The sequence below is a fragment of the Podarcis pityusensis genome (genome assembly GCF_964106645.2).
Source record: "Podarcis pityusensis genome assembly, chromosome: 2".
NCBI classification, from domain to species: Eukaryota; Metazoa; Chordata; class Lepidosauria; order Squamata; family Lacertidae; genus Podarcis; species Podarcis pityusensis.
Window position 1 is genome coordinate 32,806,557 of NC_138029.1, and position 17,327 is coordinate 32,823,883.

At 44.8% G+C, this 17,327-nt stretch overlaps 1 protein-coding gene and 1 long non-coding RNA gene across 3 annotated transcripts in view; one reads left to right on the plus strand and one right to left on the minus strand.

The window, feature by feature from the left end:
- LOC308470554 (ankyrin repeat domain-containing protein 40-like) overlaps positions 1 to 17,327 on the plus strand; it is an 82,102-nt gene that overhangs the window by 22,007 nt on the left and 42,768 nt on the right. The window contains exon 1 of one of the 2 annotated variants that reach the window (XM_080993985.1): positions 11,309 to 11,508. The exons of the other annotated variant lie outside the window; for it this stretch is intronic. Within the exon in view, the coding sequence (XP_080850111.1) occupies positions 11,387 to 11,508 (122 nt within the window). The 5' untranslated portion in view covers positions 11,309 to 11,386. Of the gene's footprint in view, positions 1 to 11,308; positions 11,509 to 17,327 lie in introns of those variants that run through there. 2 annotated transcript variants of the gene reach the window in all.
- Positions 3,139 to 4,279, minus strand: LOC308470355. Its single transcript, XR_013982389.1, has 2 exons — positions 4,145 to 4,279; positions 3,139 to 3,434 (listed from the first exon to the last, which is right to left on the minus strand). It is a non-coding gene; the product is annotated as an uncharacterized lncRNA (long non-coding RNA).

Consider the following 17,327-nt stretch of genomic DNA (forward strand, 5'->3'; position numbering starts at 1 on the left):
ATTACAAGAGCAAGAGCTGTATACTTGCTACAATACGCTCGGTTTGAAGAATCATTTGGCTTTTCATTGACAAGAAGGAAAAATACTACAGTATACCGTCCCATTTCTAGATTATGATGATTTTCTGCCTGCTTTTATGGATGCAGAACTAAAATGTGCTGCTCAGTCTGTATATTCCTCATCAGTCAATTTTTAAAAATTCCCTTTTTATGTTAAAAAATGTAATTCAAATTCTAAATAACAAATGAGACCTGAAATAATGAGCTGTATCCAGTGCTAGCCCCAGAGTAGACCCAGTGAAAGTTAATGGGCACGACTAACTTAGATTTATTAATTTAGATAGGCCTACTCTGAGAACTAGTGATGTATGGAAGTGAGAGCTGGACCATAAAGAAGGCCGAAGAATTGATGCTTTTGAATTATGGTGCTGGAGGAGACTTGAAAGTCCCATGGACTGCAAGAAGATCAAACCTATCCATTCTTAAGGAAATCAGCCCTGAGTGCTCACTGGAAGGACAGATCCTGAAGATGAGGCTCCAATACTTTGGCCACCTCATGAGAAGAGAAGACTCCCTGGAAAAGACCCTGATGTTGGGAAAGATTGAGGGCACAAGAAGAAGGGGACGACAGAGGACGAGATGGTTGGACAGTGTTCTCGAAGCTACCAGCATGAGTTTGACCAATCTGTGGGAGGCAGTAGAAGACAGGAGTGCCTGGCGTGCTCTGGTCCATGGGGTCATGAAGAGTCGGACATGACTAAACGACTAAACAACAACAACACTCTGAGAACATGTTGCAATGTGAGGTGAAGTTGTTCAGTGTTTCAGCCACTCCAACCTCCCCACCCCAGTTTTCTGTCTCCCCTCAACCATCTGATAGCACCAGTGAGGTGCATGTTGGTGCAAATGGTGACAATGACCTCCTCCAGTGGCCTTGAGACTTTTGCAGCGCCTCCATTTTTTCTCCCTTTGGCTGTACTAGCAAGGCCAGATTAAGGTGGTTGGGGGCCCTGGAGGAATTCCAGAAATAGGACTCTCCTTCCCCTTCCAAAAGCAATGCATGAAATAAGGCACCAGAAAATCCATATTGATGTATCTTAAAGGCTATTGGTAGGATTCACCTAACAAACACCATCAGCAGAGGCCCTGCACAAGGCATCTGCATAATTGACTCTGGGGTGACTGGGGGAACCCCCAGGACAGTACATGGGGTCATTCTGTTTGGGTAACTGATAGGCTTGCACAGATAGAACATTAAACATAGTGTGAATTACCCCCCCCCCCAAATATTATTAATCAAACTTGCATTGACTACGAAAAAAAATACTCTGAGGCTGTACTGTTTCACATCTCTCAGCAAAACGCAAACATCTGGGCAACCTTAACAAACAAAAAGAGAATACTCTGAGCACATGCAGTCAGTTTCATATTTTAAATTCACTTATTTTTGTTCACTTCCCATCTTAGGTCAGTCATCAGCTCTCAGCCTAACCTACCTTACGTAGCTGTTGTGAAGATATACGACATGGGTAGGCAAACTAAGGCCCGGGGGCCAGATCCAGCCCAAATGCCTTCTCAATCCGGCCCACAGACAGTCCGGGAATCAGTGTGTTTTTACATGAGTAGAATGTGTCCTTTTATTTAAAATGCATCTCTGGGTTATTTGTGGGGCCTGCCTGGTGTTTTTACATGAGTGGAATGTGTGATTTTATTTAAAATGCATCTCTGGGTTATTTGTAGGGCATAGGAATTTGTTCATTTATTTATTTTTCCAAAATATAGTCTGGCCCCTCACAAGGTCTGAGGGACATTGGACCGGCCCCCTGCTGAAAAAGTTTGCTGACCCCTGATATGGGAGGAGGCAAAAAATCTCCACATGTAACTATGTGTGGCTGGTGGTGGTTGCCTTTGTTCCAATGAACTGATGCTTTGTAAGTTAATTTTACACTGAATTCTTAATGGCTACCTGGACCCCAGCTACTTATTGTGTAGTAGCATTTGCAGTAAATAACTTGTAGAGAGCATCTGATCTCTTATGAAACCACCATAGGACAGGTTGCCAAGAAGAAAGGAATCAAAGGGGAAATCTGGGCAATTCCAGGGATTAGAAAGGGATTCTTGCAGGGATTCTTGCAACATGTCAGCCAAATCAATTAATCACAGTTCTGACTTTACTCATTGGTTAAAAATACTGGAAGGCAAGGAACAGCCTGGCTGGCTTCCCTCCCAGAAATACAGTGGCTTAGAAGTATGCCTGTAGATTTCGCTTTATAACTTTTCTTCTAGTGTGGTTAGAGGTTTACTCTCCCCCCGCCCAAAGAAAGCTCAGAGTCTGGGTCCCCTTAAGGCATTGGCCCTGGTGCAATTAACTGCACATTATCCAGCTGATCACAGGCAGCAGGCAGGGGCCAATCACACCCTTTAAAAAGCACATAGAAGTGAAGAAGGAAGTGAAAAAAGGGCACTTCCTCTCTCAACTCCATGACCTTTTCCAGGCTGAGACCAGGACTCAACCTCCCAAGGAAATGTGGGGAAGGGGCCTGCATAAACGTTGAAAGAAGCAGACAGAAAAAGGTGAGGTTGTGGGGAGGGCAGCAGCAACCACCACCAACCCATTGCTATTGTGGGAGGGAGTGTGTAGCTTGTAGGTTTGCTTTTTTTTGGTTTTGCCTCTTGAGTTTCTCCCTCTCTCTAGGGCTGATTTTGTCTCTCTGGTTGGGTTTGTCTGTGTTCCTTTTTATTTTGCTAGGCCTGTGTATATTGGAAGAAGAGGAGTTTGCCTTCTGTAAAAGTGGCGTTCGTGTGGCTGGCCGCATGTAATAATATAAATTTTATTTATACCCCGCCCTCCCCGGCCAGAGCCGGGTTCAGGGCAGCTAACAACAGTAAAAATTACAGTAAAAACAGAATGGGGGGGGGGGAACCAATTTAAAATACAGGTTAAAATGCAATTTAAAATGCAGGCTCATTTTAAAAGTAGCCCATAGATCAAAAATGTCCTACTACCGCAGTCGTTTTGGTGAATGGGCAGCCCCCCAACCCATTAACAGTCATTTTTGTGAGGGTGCCCATGGCCCACTCCCAAGGTTGTAAACATGCCCATGGGCCTCAAATGATTTAATTAGGCTGGATTTAAAAAAAAACAAAAACTTTTCCTTTTTTTAAGGAGGAGGAGTGTACTTTATTCATTCATTTATTGCATTTATATCATATCTTTTTCTCCAAAGCGTTCAAGGTAGTGGACATGGCACTCCCCTTCCCCCATTTAATCCCCACAACAACCCTGAGAGGCAGAGCCTGGTGCAAGGTCACCCAGTGAGCTTCATGGCCGAGTGGGGATTTGAACCCTGGTCTCCCAGGCAGAGATGATGCGTCTCTCATTTGTGGGTGGTGCCATTTGGGCTACAGTAAGCAATGTCACTCCCAGCCTGGACACTGGAAATAGAAAGGATGGTCATAATCTCCACAGAAAAGTAATTGTTTACAATATGTAACGGCAACCTTAATATTTCCCCCTAAACTTCAGTCCCAATACTTGCCCAGCATCTCCAGCTAAAATATATAAGGTAGAAAGCAAAACTGGGAATTATCCCTTCATCAGAGCTTGAAAAAAAGACTGCTGCTCTTGTTTTAGACAGTCCTGGGTTTGATTGGGCCAATGGCGGATTACTATTTATATGTTCTTAGTATTAATCTTAGGGTAGCCAAATGCAAAAGAGAACATGGCTGCTGCCCCTTTAATAGTTGGACAGAAGAGGGGATTTCAGCAGATACAGTTCCCATTACAAGCTACACCTGCTGAACTTTCCTCTTTTCTACAACTATGAAAGGTGCAGGGCTCTTTTCCGGTACCCAGGCAGCCTAATCCTTCTCCACAGAAATGTAGCTGAAGTTGAGGACGCTAAGATAGGCACAGAGCAGTAGAGGTTGCTTGAAAATTTCAAAAACACCATTTGGCACTTTAAAATAAATCATTTACTACTTGTCATACCCAATTATCTAACAGAGTCAAAATGAGCAATTCCCCCCCAATTCCATTTAGGAAAAAGGACGCTGCTAAGGTAATGTCAGTGCTTCCTGATACTGGCTTTTCCTATTGATTTTAGTGCTTTTGCAAATAATTGGTACACTGTAGTGTTGCTTACCTGCAAGCCAGGTGTTAATTGTGTGCCAGATTCCAAATCCCATGCAGATAGTTGCAAAGGACTACTGGTGTGTGTGTCTGTGTGAGGGAGCAATAACAGAATCCACTGCGCAAAACTAGAAATGGTATCTCTAAGCCCCATGATAATGTGAGGCGCTTCCTGTTTTCCTCTCAGTTTTGCACACAGCTACTGTTGCTGGGGAAGCTGACATCTAGGAGCGCCCTTAGCAATTAAGGCAGGAGCCGGTATGGACACGCTTTCCCTTGTGTGTCACTAAACTCATTATATTGGCAGTCAAACAGGAAATAAAAGCCGGGCAAGCTTCTCCCGTTCCTCAGCAATGGAGTCACTGCAAGGAGGAGTGCTAGGATTAGGAAGAGCAGCCCAGAGCGTCTCTTTTCCTTTCACCTTCCCATAGACACAAAACTCAGAGGTGTAGCCGTGTTAAGTCCATTGCAGCAATAACAACAGTGGAGTGATTGCACCAGAAGCTTTCCTGGGCCATAACTAAGTTTGTCCAATGAATGAAGCATTACTCAAATTTGGCCCATTACACAAAACACCCTCACATGGGTGCGGAGGGGAAATGTTGTAAGCAGTGAGGGCGAAAAGGCCACAAAATGTAAGGAAGCAGAAGGCTTCTAAGATTGCTTTACAGCACCAAAATGTATACAGTGGTACCTCTGGTTACGAACTTCATTTGTTCCGGAGGTCCGTTCTTAACCTGAAACAGCTCTTAACCTGAGGTACCACTTTAGCTAAAGGGGCCTTCTGCTGCTGCCGGCGTGCGATTCCTGTTCTCATCCTGAGGTAAATCTGAGGTACTACTTCCGGGCTAGTGGAGTCTGTAACCCGAAGTGTTTGTAACCCGAGGTGTTTGTAACCTGAGGTACCACTGTACAAATTAGTGCTCTTGCTGCAGTACTAATTTAACATACAACAAAGGGTTGCTTTTCCATTAGAAGTGTTAAATTAACATAGGATAGCTGGCTTGGAACCATGATCTCCCCACCCTGCAATAAAACGACTCTTGTAGCTCAGTGGTAGAGAATCTGCTTCGTATGTAGAAGATTCCTGGTTCAATAACCAGCATCGCCAGGTAGTAATCAGAGAACTTCCTACACACGAAACCCTGCAGAGAGTCTGCTGGTCAGTGTGGACAGTACTGCGCTAAATGGACCAGTATTCTGACTCTGTATAAGGCAGCTTCCTGTGAGTCCTTTTCCAGGCCAAATGTCAGCGGATGCAGAATTCTTGCCATGAAGAAAGCTTCAGCTCTCGAATTTCCCCCTGCCATGCCATTGCTAAAGGCACAGGAACTCTGGCAGTCCTAGCCCCATTCTATCCTTTAACTCAGCACCACCCATATCTAGTCCTCCAGCCCTTTTAGTCAGTACTGCTGCACCCATTAGCCCTTTGCTTGCATGGATAATTCAGGTCGCTGTGATGCGAAGTAAAATGCTGGTGGCAGCAAACACAAATGGCCCGCATGCTTCTCAGGTTCAGGTTTGCTAGTGAACCAGAAGAACCAGAAAAGCTGCCAGATCAAGGTCCAGAAGACAGCAGAGGTGGACTTTCCCCCCTGTGTTTTTAAACAGGTCTGTAGGACATTCTTATCAGGTGGACCTTTAAAAAAGGCAATTAACCCTGGAGTGCTCAGTGTCCAAACCGCTGTGCACAGGAAACGGAGGGTCACTGCATTTTGTGAGGTTTTTAATCTCTGTTGAAGGGATTGCAGGATGAGGAGCTTAAGATGCAGGTTTTATTTATTTAAAAGGGCATTCCCTTCCGGTCTTAATGCTGTAGAAAAATAAAGGATGACCTCTCCCTGCCCCTTAAACCTGAACGTTAGTGGCGTCAAGATGTTTAATGAGTAGTTTTCGGTGGCATAATATACGAGAATAGTGAGGAATAGAAATAGAAAAGATGGGTAAATAATAATAAAAAGAGAAGGGTTCTACTTTCTAAGAATTTCTTTGGGGCTCCTCCACTGGCTTCTACCGCAGGTATACTCTGCAATGTGCTCTGTAACCTTGACACAAAAATAGGGCATTAGTGATGGATTTGTTCTGCTTTATTGGTTTGTTCTGGGATGCATCCCCAATGCTACCACATTGTTGCTGTCTGGAGAGGCTGTAATGCAACAAAGAAGCACAACCCACCCTGAACATCTGTGGTATGAGAAGTTACTGGATCTCAGCAGGAAATTGCAGGATATGCACTATTTGGAAACGAAGCAAGTACAACTGCCTGAAAAGAATTGCAGGCACAAATCGTACTGAAGGTGGGATCACAGGCGACCGCCCCGATAGCATTGTGAGCACAACTCATCATGAAGCGGTTTACACATTCCTGATTACTTTGCATTCAGTGCGCTCCTGCCAGTGCTGTGCACACATAGCATTAGCCATAATCCATATCTATCCTATATCTAACTTTTTGTTTCTGATGAAATACTGTGTTTTGATGTATTCCACCCCCCACCCCCCAAAACCAGCTTTGGTTGAAATGGAGTAAAAATGACGGAGCTACATTTTAACCTAGTGGTGTGAACACATCTGATGAGCAGGAGAATTTGGGGAAGGAGCCCAGCAGGTGGGGAAATGAGGATTCACATCCCAGGGAGGGACTGAATAGGCTGTTAGGGAAGCGTTCTGCCCCCAAACTATTGAATGTCCTGGGCCTGAGTTTCATGGCACCTTAAAGACAACACACATTTATCATGCCATAAGCTTTGCTGAATTCAAGCCCACTCCAACAGACACATTCATCAGTTTCATTGCAGTGTCGTATAAACTGGGACCAAGAAACATGAGCAAAGAGGTTGAATAAATAATGCCAAATATTAATTTAGAGATGCCTTGTTGCCACTCACACCTCCAGCAAATGCCAATATGTGTGTCCTCTTCTATACTGCAGACCTGAAAACAATAACCAGTCACTTTATGACTTGTATCTGGTTTTTATGTTTTACAGTTCTACAACACCCCGATATTTATGATATGGTGGTACGGAAACAAAACACCATTTATTTTCTTACAAATGGTACAAGCCAACAAATACTCTTAAGGGACAAAAGTGTGATCCAACACATAAGAAACACAAATGGATGATTTTAAAAATCAGTGTAGCTGCATTACACAAAATCTAAATAGTCCCATGCAGAAGTAATAGATGCTGTACTATAGTTCATCCTAAACAGACGGTTCATAGTCTTCAACAACAGGTTGTAGTGCGAGCTGCTTTGAGGCATAAGAAGAATCAGAGATCAGACGATTGCTTGCTCCAGTGCTAGTGGGTATAAGGAATATTAAGTCAGTGTGTCTTACAAAACTATATGCTCTTGGTGATTAGATATGAAATGGAGGCAGGGCCCTTTTGTAGTTGGGTAGAACTGGGAATTTTGGCAGGTGCAGTTTGGCAGCAGCATCTGTTGAGATTTCCCTCTTCCGTGCAGCTGTTAAAAGGTACAGAAATGCTCTCATCCTTTGCGCTTGACCATCCTACATGTATTTTGTCATAACGGGGCAGGGGGAGGAATTCCCCCTCGCTTCATAAACGCCAGCTAAAGAAGCTAATGAGCAAAATAGGCAGTTCTAAAATTTCCTCCAACAGTTACAAGCATCTCTATCTTGTGATGTCAAGTGCCACCTGGTGTTTGACTTAGTGAAAAGCAATGGGATGTGGGCCATTATTTCTCAAGCACCATCTTGTGTACCTTGCACAGAATACCAAGCACAAAAATTCCCTGTACAAGCATTTTTTTCTGTTTGGAGGGTAGTGGGGGGCTGGCCATCAGCAATGCTTACTCCTTGGCAGATGCCCCCTTTTGTACTGCAGCACTTTTAAAAAATGGTTGGAATGGAATGAAGCAACTTTTTTGATGCTCTATATCCAAAGCATAACTTCTGATGTATTTGATTTATTTGGTTTATTTGGTAAGTATGCCCTGCCTCTTGTCTTTAAAAAATAGAAGAGACAAGTCACATTTTTTCAACCCCATTTGCTTTCACAGCACGGCCAAATAATTGAGTTCATATGCACCAGGGGATGGAGAACTTGTGGTCACATTCCCTCCCGGGAAACCACCTATGGACCATATATGAGCGGTGGGAACTAGGACCAAAGACAAAAATGGGCAGAACAATGGATGAAACTCATTTGTACAGTAAACTGTATTCCAGCCAAACCAAAGTTAGAGGTTTACACACACACCCTCTTCATCCCGGCAAACAAGAGGTGTTATCACAATTCAAGAGACATGTTTCAGAGAGCCAGCGTGGTGTAGTGGTAAAGAGCGGTGGACTCGTAAACTGATGAACTGGGTTCGCTTCCTTGCTCCTCCACATGCAGCTGCTGGGTGACCTTGGGCTAGTCACACTTCTTTGAAGTCTCTCAGCCCCACTCACCTCACAGAGTGTTTGTCGTGGGGGAGGAAGGGAAAGGAGAATGTTAGCCGCTTTGAGACTCCTTCGGGTAGTGATAAAGCGGGGTATCAAATCCAAACTCTTGTATTAAAAAAGAGAGAGACTTGTTTCAGCCAAACAAAAGCACTCAAGGAGGGCACAGAGCAGGTCCAATGAATGCTGTGGCCTGGGAAGAGTACAGAGGGGTCTGTTGGAGAGGTCTCTAGGGCTGCATTTGGGCCCCAGGCCTGAGGTTCCGCACCCCTGATAGGCACACAATTGCCTTGAGAATTAGTTGGGCCACCGCAAATGGTTTCGTGACCTGACCACGATGGGTCACACGGAGGGATCATTTATACGAGTCACCGCTATATGTGATTGCTCCCCTCGTGATTCTTCAAACTGTGAGGTAAAAGTATTGTTTTCATTTGTGTAAATAAGCCCTCAGAATAATTCTGTGCCATCCAGCTCTTTTGAACGGGAACTATTAATTGCAAAGCACCTTTTAAGGTTGAATTGGCAACCATAGATTTAACTTAATGTTCCAGGGAGCTTTCAGTTTGCAAAATAAATGTACAAGTTTTTTTTACTGGCCCTGCTCCTATACCTTTCATAACAGCCTAATGTACCAAAATTTAAGTTTTTCCTGACATGCATGGAGGTTAATAGTGGAAAAATACATTTTACTGTTCCTTAGAGGTTGGGTTTTTTTTAATAAAAAAAATCACCTTAAATCTGAAACTGACAGACATCTCAATACTTAAGAGGGAGGGTAGATGGGATTCCTTTTACAATGCAAGTCATTTAGTTACCTGAAAACCTATTCTTCAGTGTGTGGATCCTATGTAGGTCCAAATCGGCCCAAATATACCCTCCCCTTACTCACATGCTTTGGCTGTGTGTACCCCCTACATTGAAAGCACATGATTTCCCCCAAAGGATCCTGGGAATGTAGTTTACTCCTCACAGAGCTACAATTCCCAACACTTTTAACAAACTACAGTTCCAAGGATTTTTGGTGGGAGTCGTGTGCTTTCAATGTATGGCGTCTGTGCAGCCTTCCAGCCTTGCAATTTGATCTGGTGATCCTTCAGAGTTCTGTGACAAAAGTGTGATCATATCCGCCTTAAGCAGCCTATATATTCCAAGTGTGTTTTTGCCTCAGAAGTCGTCTCCTTTTACTCAGCCCTAGCCATTTTGCTGCTTCTCCATAGGTGGGTGGTTGAGATCAGATCAAGAAGCAGCTGGTTAAAACAACACAGACGCTTAGCTTAGCTCAGCGCAGCCAATGCTATTTAAGTGATGAGCCGTGGGATAAAGTGAGGCTGTTGTGTGACGGTTCGCTTCTCTCTCCTGCAAAATGGTTCCGCTTGAACATTCTGCAGATAGCTACCACCAGCGCATACCATTTGCAGCAAACGGGGCACTTGGCACTGCATTTCGTAAAGATGCTCCTCCTTTTTCCCCTTTGGCAGCCAAGCATTTGTGGTTTAGCAGAACAGAAGGGAAAGTGCTTATCTCTAGTGGACCAGAAAGTGAATCTGAGGTCTGTGGGAGGATTGTGGTTTCATTCGCGTGTGGGTTCCAGCCCCAGATTTTCATTCCTTGGAGAGCTGTGAGCTCAAAAAAAGTGTAGGGTATTTAAGCACTGCACTCAGTCTGAAAGTTATTGCTATATTATAATCTGGCGTCAGAATGAATTCTGGAGTATAACAAACAGCATGTAAGGTTTGTAGGTTTTGCCACAGACCGTCTCTTGGGAAGGTCTGTTCCACTGTCAAACTACTTTTTCTGTCAGTAAGTTCTTCCTGATATTTAGTTGGAATCTCCTTGAATCCACTAGTCTGTGCCCTAGCCTCTGGAGCAGAAGAAAACAAGCTTGTTCCATCCTCCATGTGGCAGCCGCTTAGATATTTGAAGATGGCTTTTATATCTCATCTCATTTTTGTCACATACTCAATTCTCTTAGCTCAGAGCTTTCCAAATGTGTGTCGTGACACATAAGCCTGTTCCTCATAAGGCTTGGTTTCCAGACCCTTGATCATCTTGCTTGCCCTCCTCTGCACACATTCCAGCTTGTCAACATCCTTTTTAAATTGTGGCACCCAGAACGGGACGCAGTTCTCCAGGTGTCGTCTGACCAAGGCAGAATAGAGCAGGACTATGACTATCCTTGATCTGGACACTAGACTTCTGTTGATGCAGCCTAGTACAGCGTTAGCTTTTTTTGCTGCTGCATCACACTGTTGACTCATGTTAAGCTTGTGGTCTGCAAAGACTCATAGATCCTTTTCACATGTACTACTGGCAGTCCAGATGTCCCCCATCTTTTATTTGTGCAGCTGGTTCTTCCTGCCTAAGTGTACATTTGTCCCTATTGAAATCCATTTTGTTAGTTTTGGCCCAGTTCTCCAATCTGTTAAGGAGTGTCGTATGTGAACAGTGGGGAGAGTAGAGATTTTCTTTACTAGCACAAATGTAGCAAGGGAATAAGCCCTGAACATTTCCCCCTGACCCATGTTATATTCACAATATGGACAGTTATGATTCTCTTGTCAGAAGTGGATCTCCTGTTGAGAAGCACAATTTACTTAAGAAGCACACAGGCTAGCTTATCTTTAAGAATGGCTTTGCTGAGCTGGAGTGTAAATAGCTTCAGAGCTGAGAAGCTAATGAGCAGGGCATTTTGATGGCTCATAATCTAGTATTCCCATTTACTTGACTTAGCCCTGAACCTACCTCTGTTGTTTTTATGCAGCACAGGATGGGCCGCTGAAAATGAGCACAGGAGTCCACCTATAATAGATTGGTGTGTAGCAGAAGGAATTTACGCTGCATGGCAAGTTGCAGAGAAAATAATAAGAAGAAGAGTTTGGATTTGATATCCCTACCCGAAGGAGTCTCAAAGCGGCTAACAATCTCCTTTCCCTTCCTCCCCCACAACAAACACTCTGTGAGGTGAGTGAGGCTGAGAGACTTCAGAGAAGTGTGACTGGCCCAAGGTCACCCAGTAGATGCATGTGGAGGAGCGGGGAGGTGAACCCCGTTCACCAGATTACGAGTCTACCGCTCTTAACCTCTACACCACACTGGCTCTCCAAAGGGAATTTCATCCAAACTATCCTTTTTTTGTCGTGCAAATGACACCTGCTGAACTTCTATTGGCTACATGACTGGAACTGAAGGTGCAAGGAGCCCTGTCCTGTTTTACATCTGCCTTTCTTAGTTCCAGCTGCTGTTTCTTTACTTGTGCCTACACAACACACCAGCACAGTAATTACATAGTGACCTGAACTGAGACACAGTGAACCACTGTGAGTATTGGGGTGTGTGTGTGTGTGTGTGTGTAGAGGGTTGGAAATAACACTGCCCACTCCAGTAGTCAGAGCTTCAGTGCCTTAAACAGCTGTATGACAAGCAGAGCTTGCTCTTAAATGTTGTTTTGTGTTGTCCTTTGATTCTGCTCTGTTGTAGTTGTTCTTAATTGTATGTTGCTCCGTTGGTTTTATTTGCAAACTGCTCTCTCGGAGCTTAATGGCTCATAAGTAATTTAAATGCATAAGATTCAGCTGGTAAAAGGCAATGCTTTCTCCAGCTTGTAAATTCAGTGGTAAGGGGTGTGTGTGTGTGTGTGTGTGTGGAGACTTTACCTGCTGAATGTCTTCCTATCATACAACTCTTTTCCTGCAGTGGAAGGGTGGGGGCGGGGAAATAGAGGTGGAAACCTTATGAATACCTGTGACCTAGCAGAGAGGGCAGGATGGCTCACCCTGCATTTTATTTGCACATTGGTTGGGGTGTAAACAAGCTGATGGGGGGGGATAACCACCCCCCTCCCCGCAACTAAACAATTGAGGAAACCATTATGGGCCCTGGCACCCTTTGGAAGCCAGCCTTACAGTGCATTGCATGGGCGGATATTTTTAATATTTCATGATCCTGGCAGTTCTAGAATTAGAAAATGTCCTGGGTGCGCGCTCTCTCTCTCTCTCTCTCTCTCTCTCTCTCTCTCTCTCTGTGTGTGTGTGTGTGTGTGTTTCCAGGCCTGAGAGGAAACAGATAGGCATTTAGAAGAGCATGAATAGTAAGTTCAGGAGCGGGAACTGCTTCTCCCAGAGGGACTGCATTGCTGCCTCTTTCATTGCAGGGTTAACCATTTCCTGCCCCCTGGGCTCTTGAAAATAAGGTGAATAGCAGGCAGCGACTACTTCCCAGTTGGGAAATGAAGGCTGCCATTCTCAACACAGGCTGCCGGACACAACAGACAAATTACATGGGGGTAGTTGCGTTCAGATATATGAATATAAGGCATACCAACATGTGTTTAATTGGAGAAATGTGCATTGAATTTGTGTGATGTCTTCTTGGAAACAAGCAAATGCAATGAGAAGCTGAGAGTAACCCAAATGGACAGATCCATTTGGAGTAGGGGTTGTGGTTTGTGTCCCCTTCGCCAGTCTTGAGAGTGCCCAGCAAAGCCTGGCCTTGCTACCTTCTGCAGCTTGCTTTGGATAAAAGTCCAGTCTTTTGACAGGCCACTTTGCACCTTGCGTGTTTTTTTTCTGCAAAGAAATCAATCCTGCACCTATGTAGGAGAAATGTCCAGGTGCAGTTTTCCTCATCGCAGCACTGCAGTGACCTTAGAAACACCCTCCTGTTTCAGCAAAAGTCTTAAAAAACCTGCTCAGAATTTGAAGCTGGCAATTTGAAGCTCCTTAACTCTGTTTCAGGAGAAAACAAAAGCAGGTAGGTCCCCCCGACACACTGGTCTGGGTCGCTTCCATATGTGTTAGTTGGTAGTTTCCTGTGTCTGGGGCAGGAGGAGCAGGACAGGACAGGAACAGCACGAGAAAAGAAGCAGCTAGGAGGATGACTGCTTCTCTTTTATAACATGTAACCCAGTTTCCAAGCCTGGTGCATGTGTGGAGCAAGTTGCTCTGTCTAAGGGTCAAACTAGACCAGGGGTATAAGGAATCTGTGGCCCTCCTGGTGTTGGAGTTGGAGTCCTACAACATCTGGAGAGCCACCAGTGCCCCCACACCTTACCTAGACCATTGCTCACATGTACATGAGCCTATGCCTTTTCCTCTGCTACATGGCCTTTTGCCTTTTGGTTCATACTTAAAATTATATCCATGGTACCTGCCAAGCTTTCAGCCACGATTCTTCTGTTTGTTTGTCTCTAAATACCTGTACACAGGTAGCAATACCTGCACGCTGTCCCATAAGCTCTTCTTGGGCTATATGGCTTTGTATACAACTCTTCCCTTTTTGCAATGGACTTTACCTCTGTGTGCAGTATTTCTCAGCTTACGCTTTGGGATTTCGCACACCAACAACACACTGCACGCCCTCTTATCCCCTGAGTGAATCCATAAGGCGTGCCATCGTATTTTGTTTACCTAAATCCACGTTTGGTTTTTAAGGCTGCAGTTCTAAGCCTCCTTAGGGCCAGTTCGGCTTGATAACTAGAGTGCTGTGATGATTAAGATCTCCCATAGTTTAGAGGTGGTTTTGTCGTCCGTTTTCTTCGATGGCTGCCAATCGTGATGACTCTATTCCTCCAGGATCAGAGGCAGCATGCCTCCTCTGTACGCCAGTTGTGGGTTCCCACAGCAGAATCTGGAACACCACTGTGAGGAACAGGATGCTCAGCCAGGTAGGTTCTTGTTATGAACCAGAAACCAGGCTCTCCTGCCTAATAATAATAATAATAATAATAATAATAATTAGCAGCCTCGTGCTTTGCCGATCAGAGAGGCCAAGCTCTGTGAAAGGGTTTTAATCTTCTCTTTCTTTAGAATCATACAGTCAGACCTCAGGGATCTAGCCCTCTGCCAATGCAGGAGTCTTACTACTACAGCATCCTTGGTAGAGGATCATCAGTCTTATGCTTAAAAACCTCTATTCATTAAAATAAACAAAACCCAAAAACCAACTACTGCTAGCTTTGCAGGGAAATTAATAGCTGCTCTTGCATTCCTGCCTTCTCTTCAACATCATGTTTAACTTTCTTGCTGTTAATTAGCTGCTATTTATTTATTCTGTTAAGTGACTTAGCTACCATATTCCAGGACCCAATTCATTCCTAGTGCGGTGTAACAAAATTCTATAAAACCCTAGTAATATATAGAACCATAAAATTAAAACCACTTTATGCCACTTTCAAACCGAGCTGCAGCTGTTAATTGCAATAATTGATCAATTTTAAAAAGCAAATTGAAATGTCAATGTTTCTTTTAAAAATAGAGATGAGCCACCTGTATCTTCTTGGGACGTGAAAGCCACAGGCATGGAGACTAGAGTGGGAAAACCTTGTCCCTGGTACCTGTTAGCCTCCTATTGATGGGCCCAGAGAGCAGCTTCTTAGTAGTAGACCCTCAAGTAATTGACAAGTTCTCTGAGGGTTCCTCCAGAACAGAATTCATCCTGATTTGTCTGCACTGTACTTAGGCAGAGTTTTGACTGTATCTAGTTTTTACTGAGTTTTTACAGAGGGAAGTAATCAGACAATGAGCATTCATCCTGATTTGGTTACATAGTGTTTACAGGTTTTCCTGTCAATTGTCCATGTATTTCACACTTTTCAATGCATTTCCCCATCACTTTCCTAACTGCAAAAAGTTATGTTATTGTGATTTTTTTAAAAGGTAGATTTCAAGTGCCAGGGCAACAGAGTGCCTTAATCCACTTTTGTTGCCCGAACCTAATTTCCTTGGAATGCACTTGAATCCCTCCTGCAAAATACTCATTCTGGAAGCACCCTAAACTCAAATATGTTTTCCCCAAGCCAAATGTAACGGCATTGCTTGTTGGCATGACAAATGACAGTGGGAAGAATGTAGGAGAAAGGGAACGCCTACCCAGTGCTCCTTGCATACCTGCACCCTCGGGCCCTTGGAGGAGGTGCTGTGGGGGTGGGAGGGTGGGAAAGGTGCCCCTTCAAAAACAGGTGCAAAACGTCTTCATCAGGATTTCAAACTGCCAGGGGGCTGGACTTTGGGGGGCCCATGTGAAAGACTTGCTTCTTTTCTTAGGCCCTTCCCCCTGCCAAATCCTCCCCCTCCCCCTCTGCCCCCTTCCTCTGAATTAGCAAGTTTGTTCTGAAGCCTTCCTTAGCCACCGAAGGGTAAAACAAAGAGGCCTTATTCGCGGCCAGCGCTGACAACCGAGCAAGTCAGACAGCTGTGTTGGGCCTTTGCAGTTTGAAGTGGCCCATTATGGCCCATCCTCGGCCACTGCGTGCCAGAGCTGAATGGAGCTGTGAAGAGAACTGAAGTCCTTTCTCTCCAGCTCCCATGTTATTTCCTCCTTCCGGCAACAGAGGGAATATTTTTAGAGGAAAATGCCCATAGCAGACGGGTTCCATTTAGAAAATATCTCAGCTAGGAGGCTTGGCCCTGCCTATTGCCAGGCTTTGAGGGATGGGGGGGGGGCGGAATGCTCCAAGAGCTGGTGGCTGGGGGGGGGGGGCGGGGTGGATCGTGCTCATGTACAAGGCTGGGTCATTAACAGCAATGTCAGTCTTGTCTCTAATGCACTGGAGGAGCCCCCCCCCCCAATCTCCCACTGGAAGCCGTGATGTAAGCCTGAATCGGCTGAGGAGGATTCCTCCAGCAGCGTCGGTACTGTAATACAAGTACAGAACAATATGGGGCATCTTTGCTAGTCCCATGTTCTCCCTCCTCCTCACCAGGAGTTTGTACAATCTGTGATTCTGTATACAGTGGTATCTCAGATTAAGTACTTAATTCGTTCCGGAGGTCCGTTCTTAACCTGAAACTGTTCTTAACCTGAAGCACCACTTTAGCTAATGGGGCCTCCCGCTGCCGCCGCGCAATTTCTGTTCTCATCCTGAAGCAAAGTTCTTAACCTGAAGCACTATTTCGGGGTTAGCAGAGTCTGTAACCTGAAGTGTATGTAACCTGAAGTGTATGTAACCCGAGGTACCACTGTAGCGTAATTGCGGATCACAGGACATGCCTGCTGAGTCGTGAACCCCAACTTCGCATTTTTCAAGCTTGAGGCCTTAACCCTGGTGGGACACTGCCATTTTTTAAAAAAAATAACTGAAAACATGTTTCCTTGTTATGAAATTAACCTTTTACGAAAACAACTCTCCTCTTAAATTTCAGTCTTTGTGATCATTGCTGCTAGCCAAATAGGCTTTTTTTTATAACCTGAGGGGGTTAAAACATTTCCACTACATATTTAGTCAGTTATACTTTCCACAGACATTCCCGTGGTTCATGCATAAGCTGAATCAGCCTTACGCACAAAACACAATATACCTTCCTACACACTTTCTGTTCCCCATCTGGAATGCAAACAATGCCAGCGGCCTCCTGCTGTATCCTCCATAAGCTAGCAGAGGCTGTTGCAGAAAAATGCTTCTAGCCAAACAGTCCCCATCTTCCTCTTTAACTATGAAATGCCTCAATACAGATCACAGATGGATTAGCCTTTTGTACAATAGCAGAGGCAGCCTTTTGGGTTCTTCTAGACTGGCTTTCTTTGAAAGCTGAACAGGGAAGGAAGATGGCATGAATACCACATGCACTCAATATCAACTAGGCAGGTAGCGTCCCTTAAAGGTAAAGGTAAAGGGACCCCTGACCATTAGGTCCAGTCGTGGCCGACTCTGGGGTTGCGGCGCTCATCTCGCTTTATTGGCCGAGGGAGCCGGCGTACAGCTTCCGGGTCATGTGGCCAGCATGACTAAGCCGCTTCTGGCGAACCACAGCAGCGCACAGAAACACCGTTTACCTTCCCGCTGG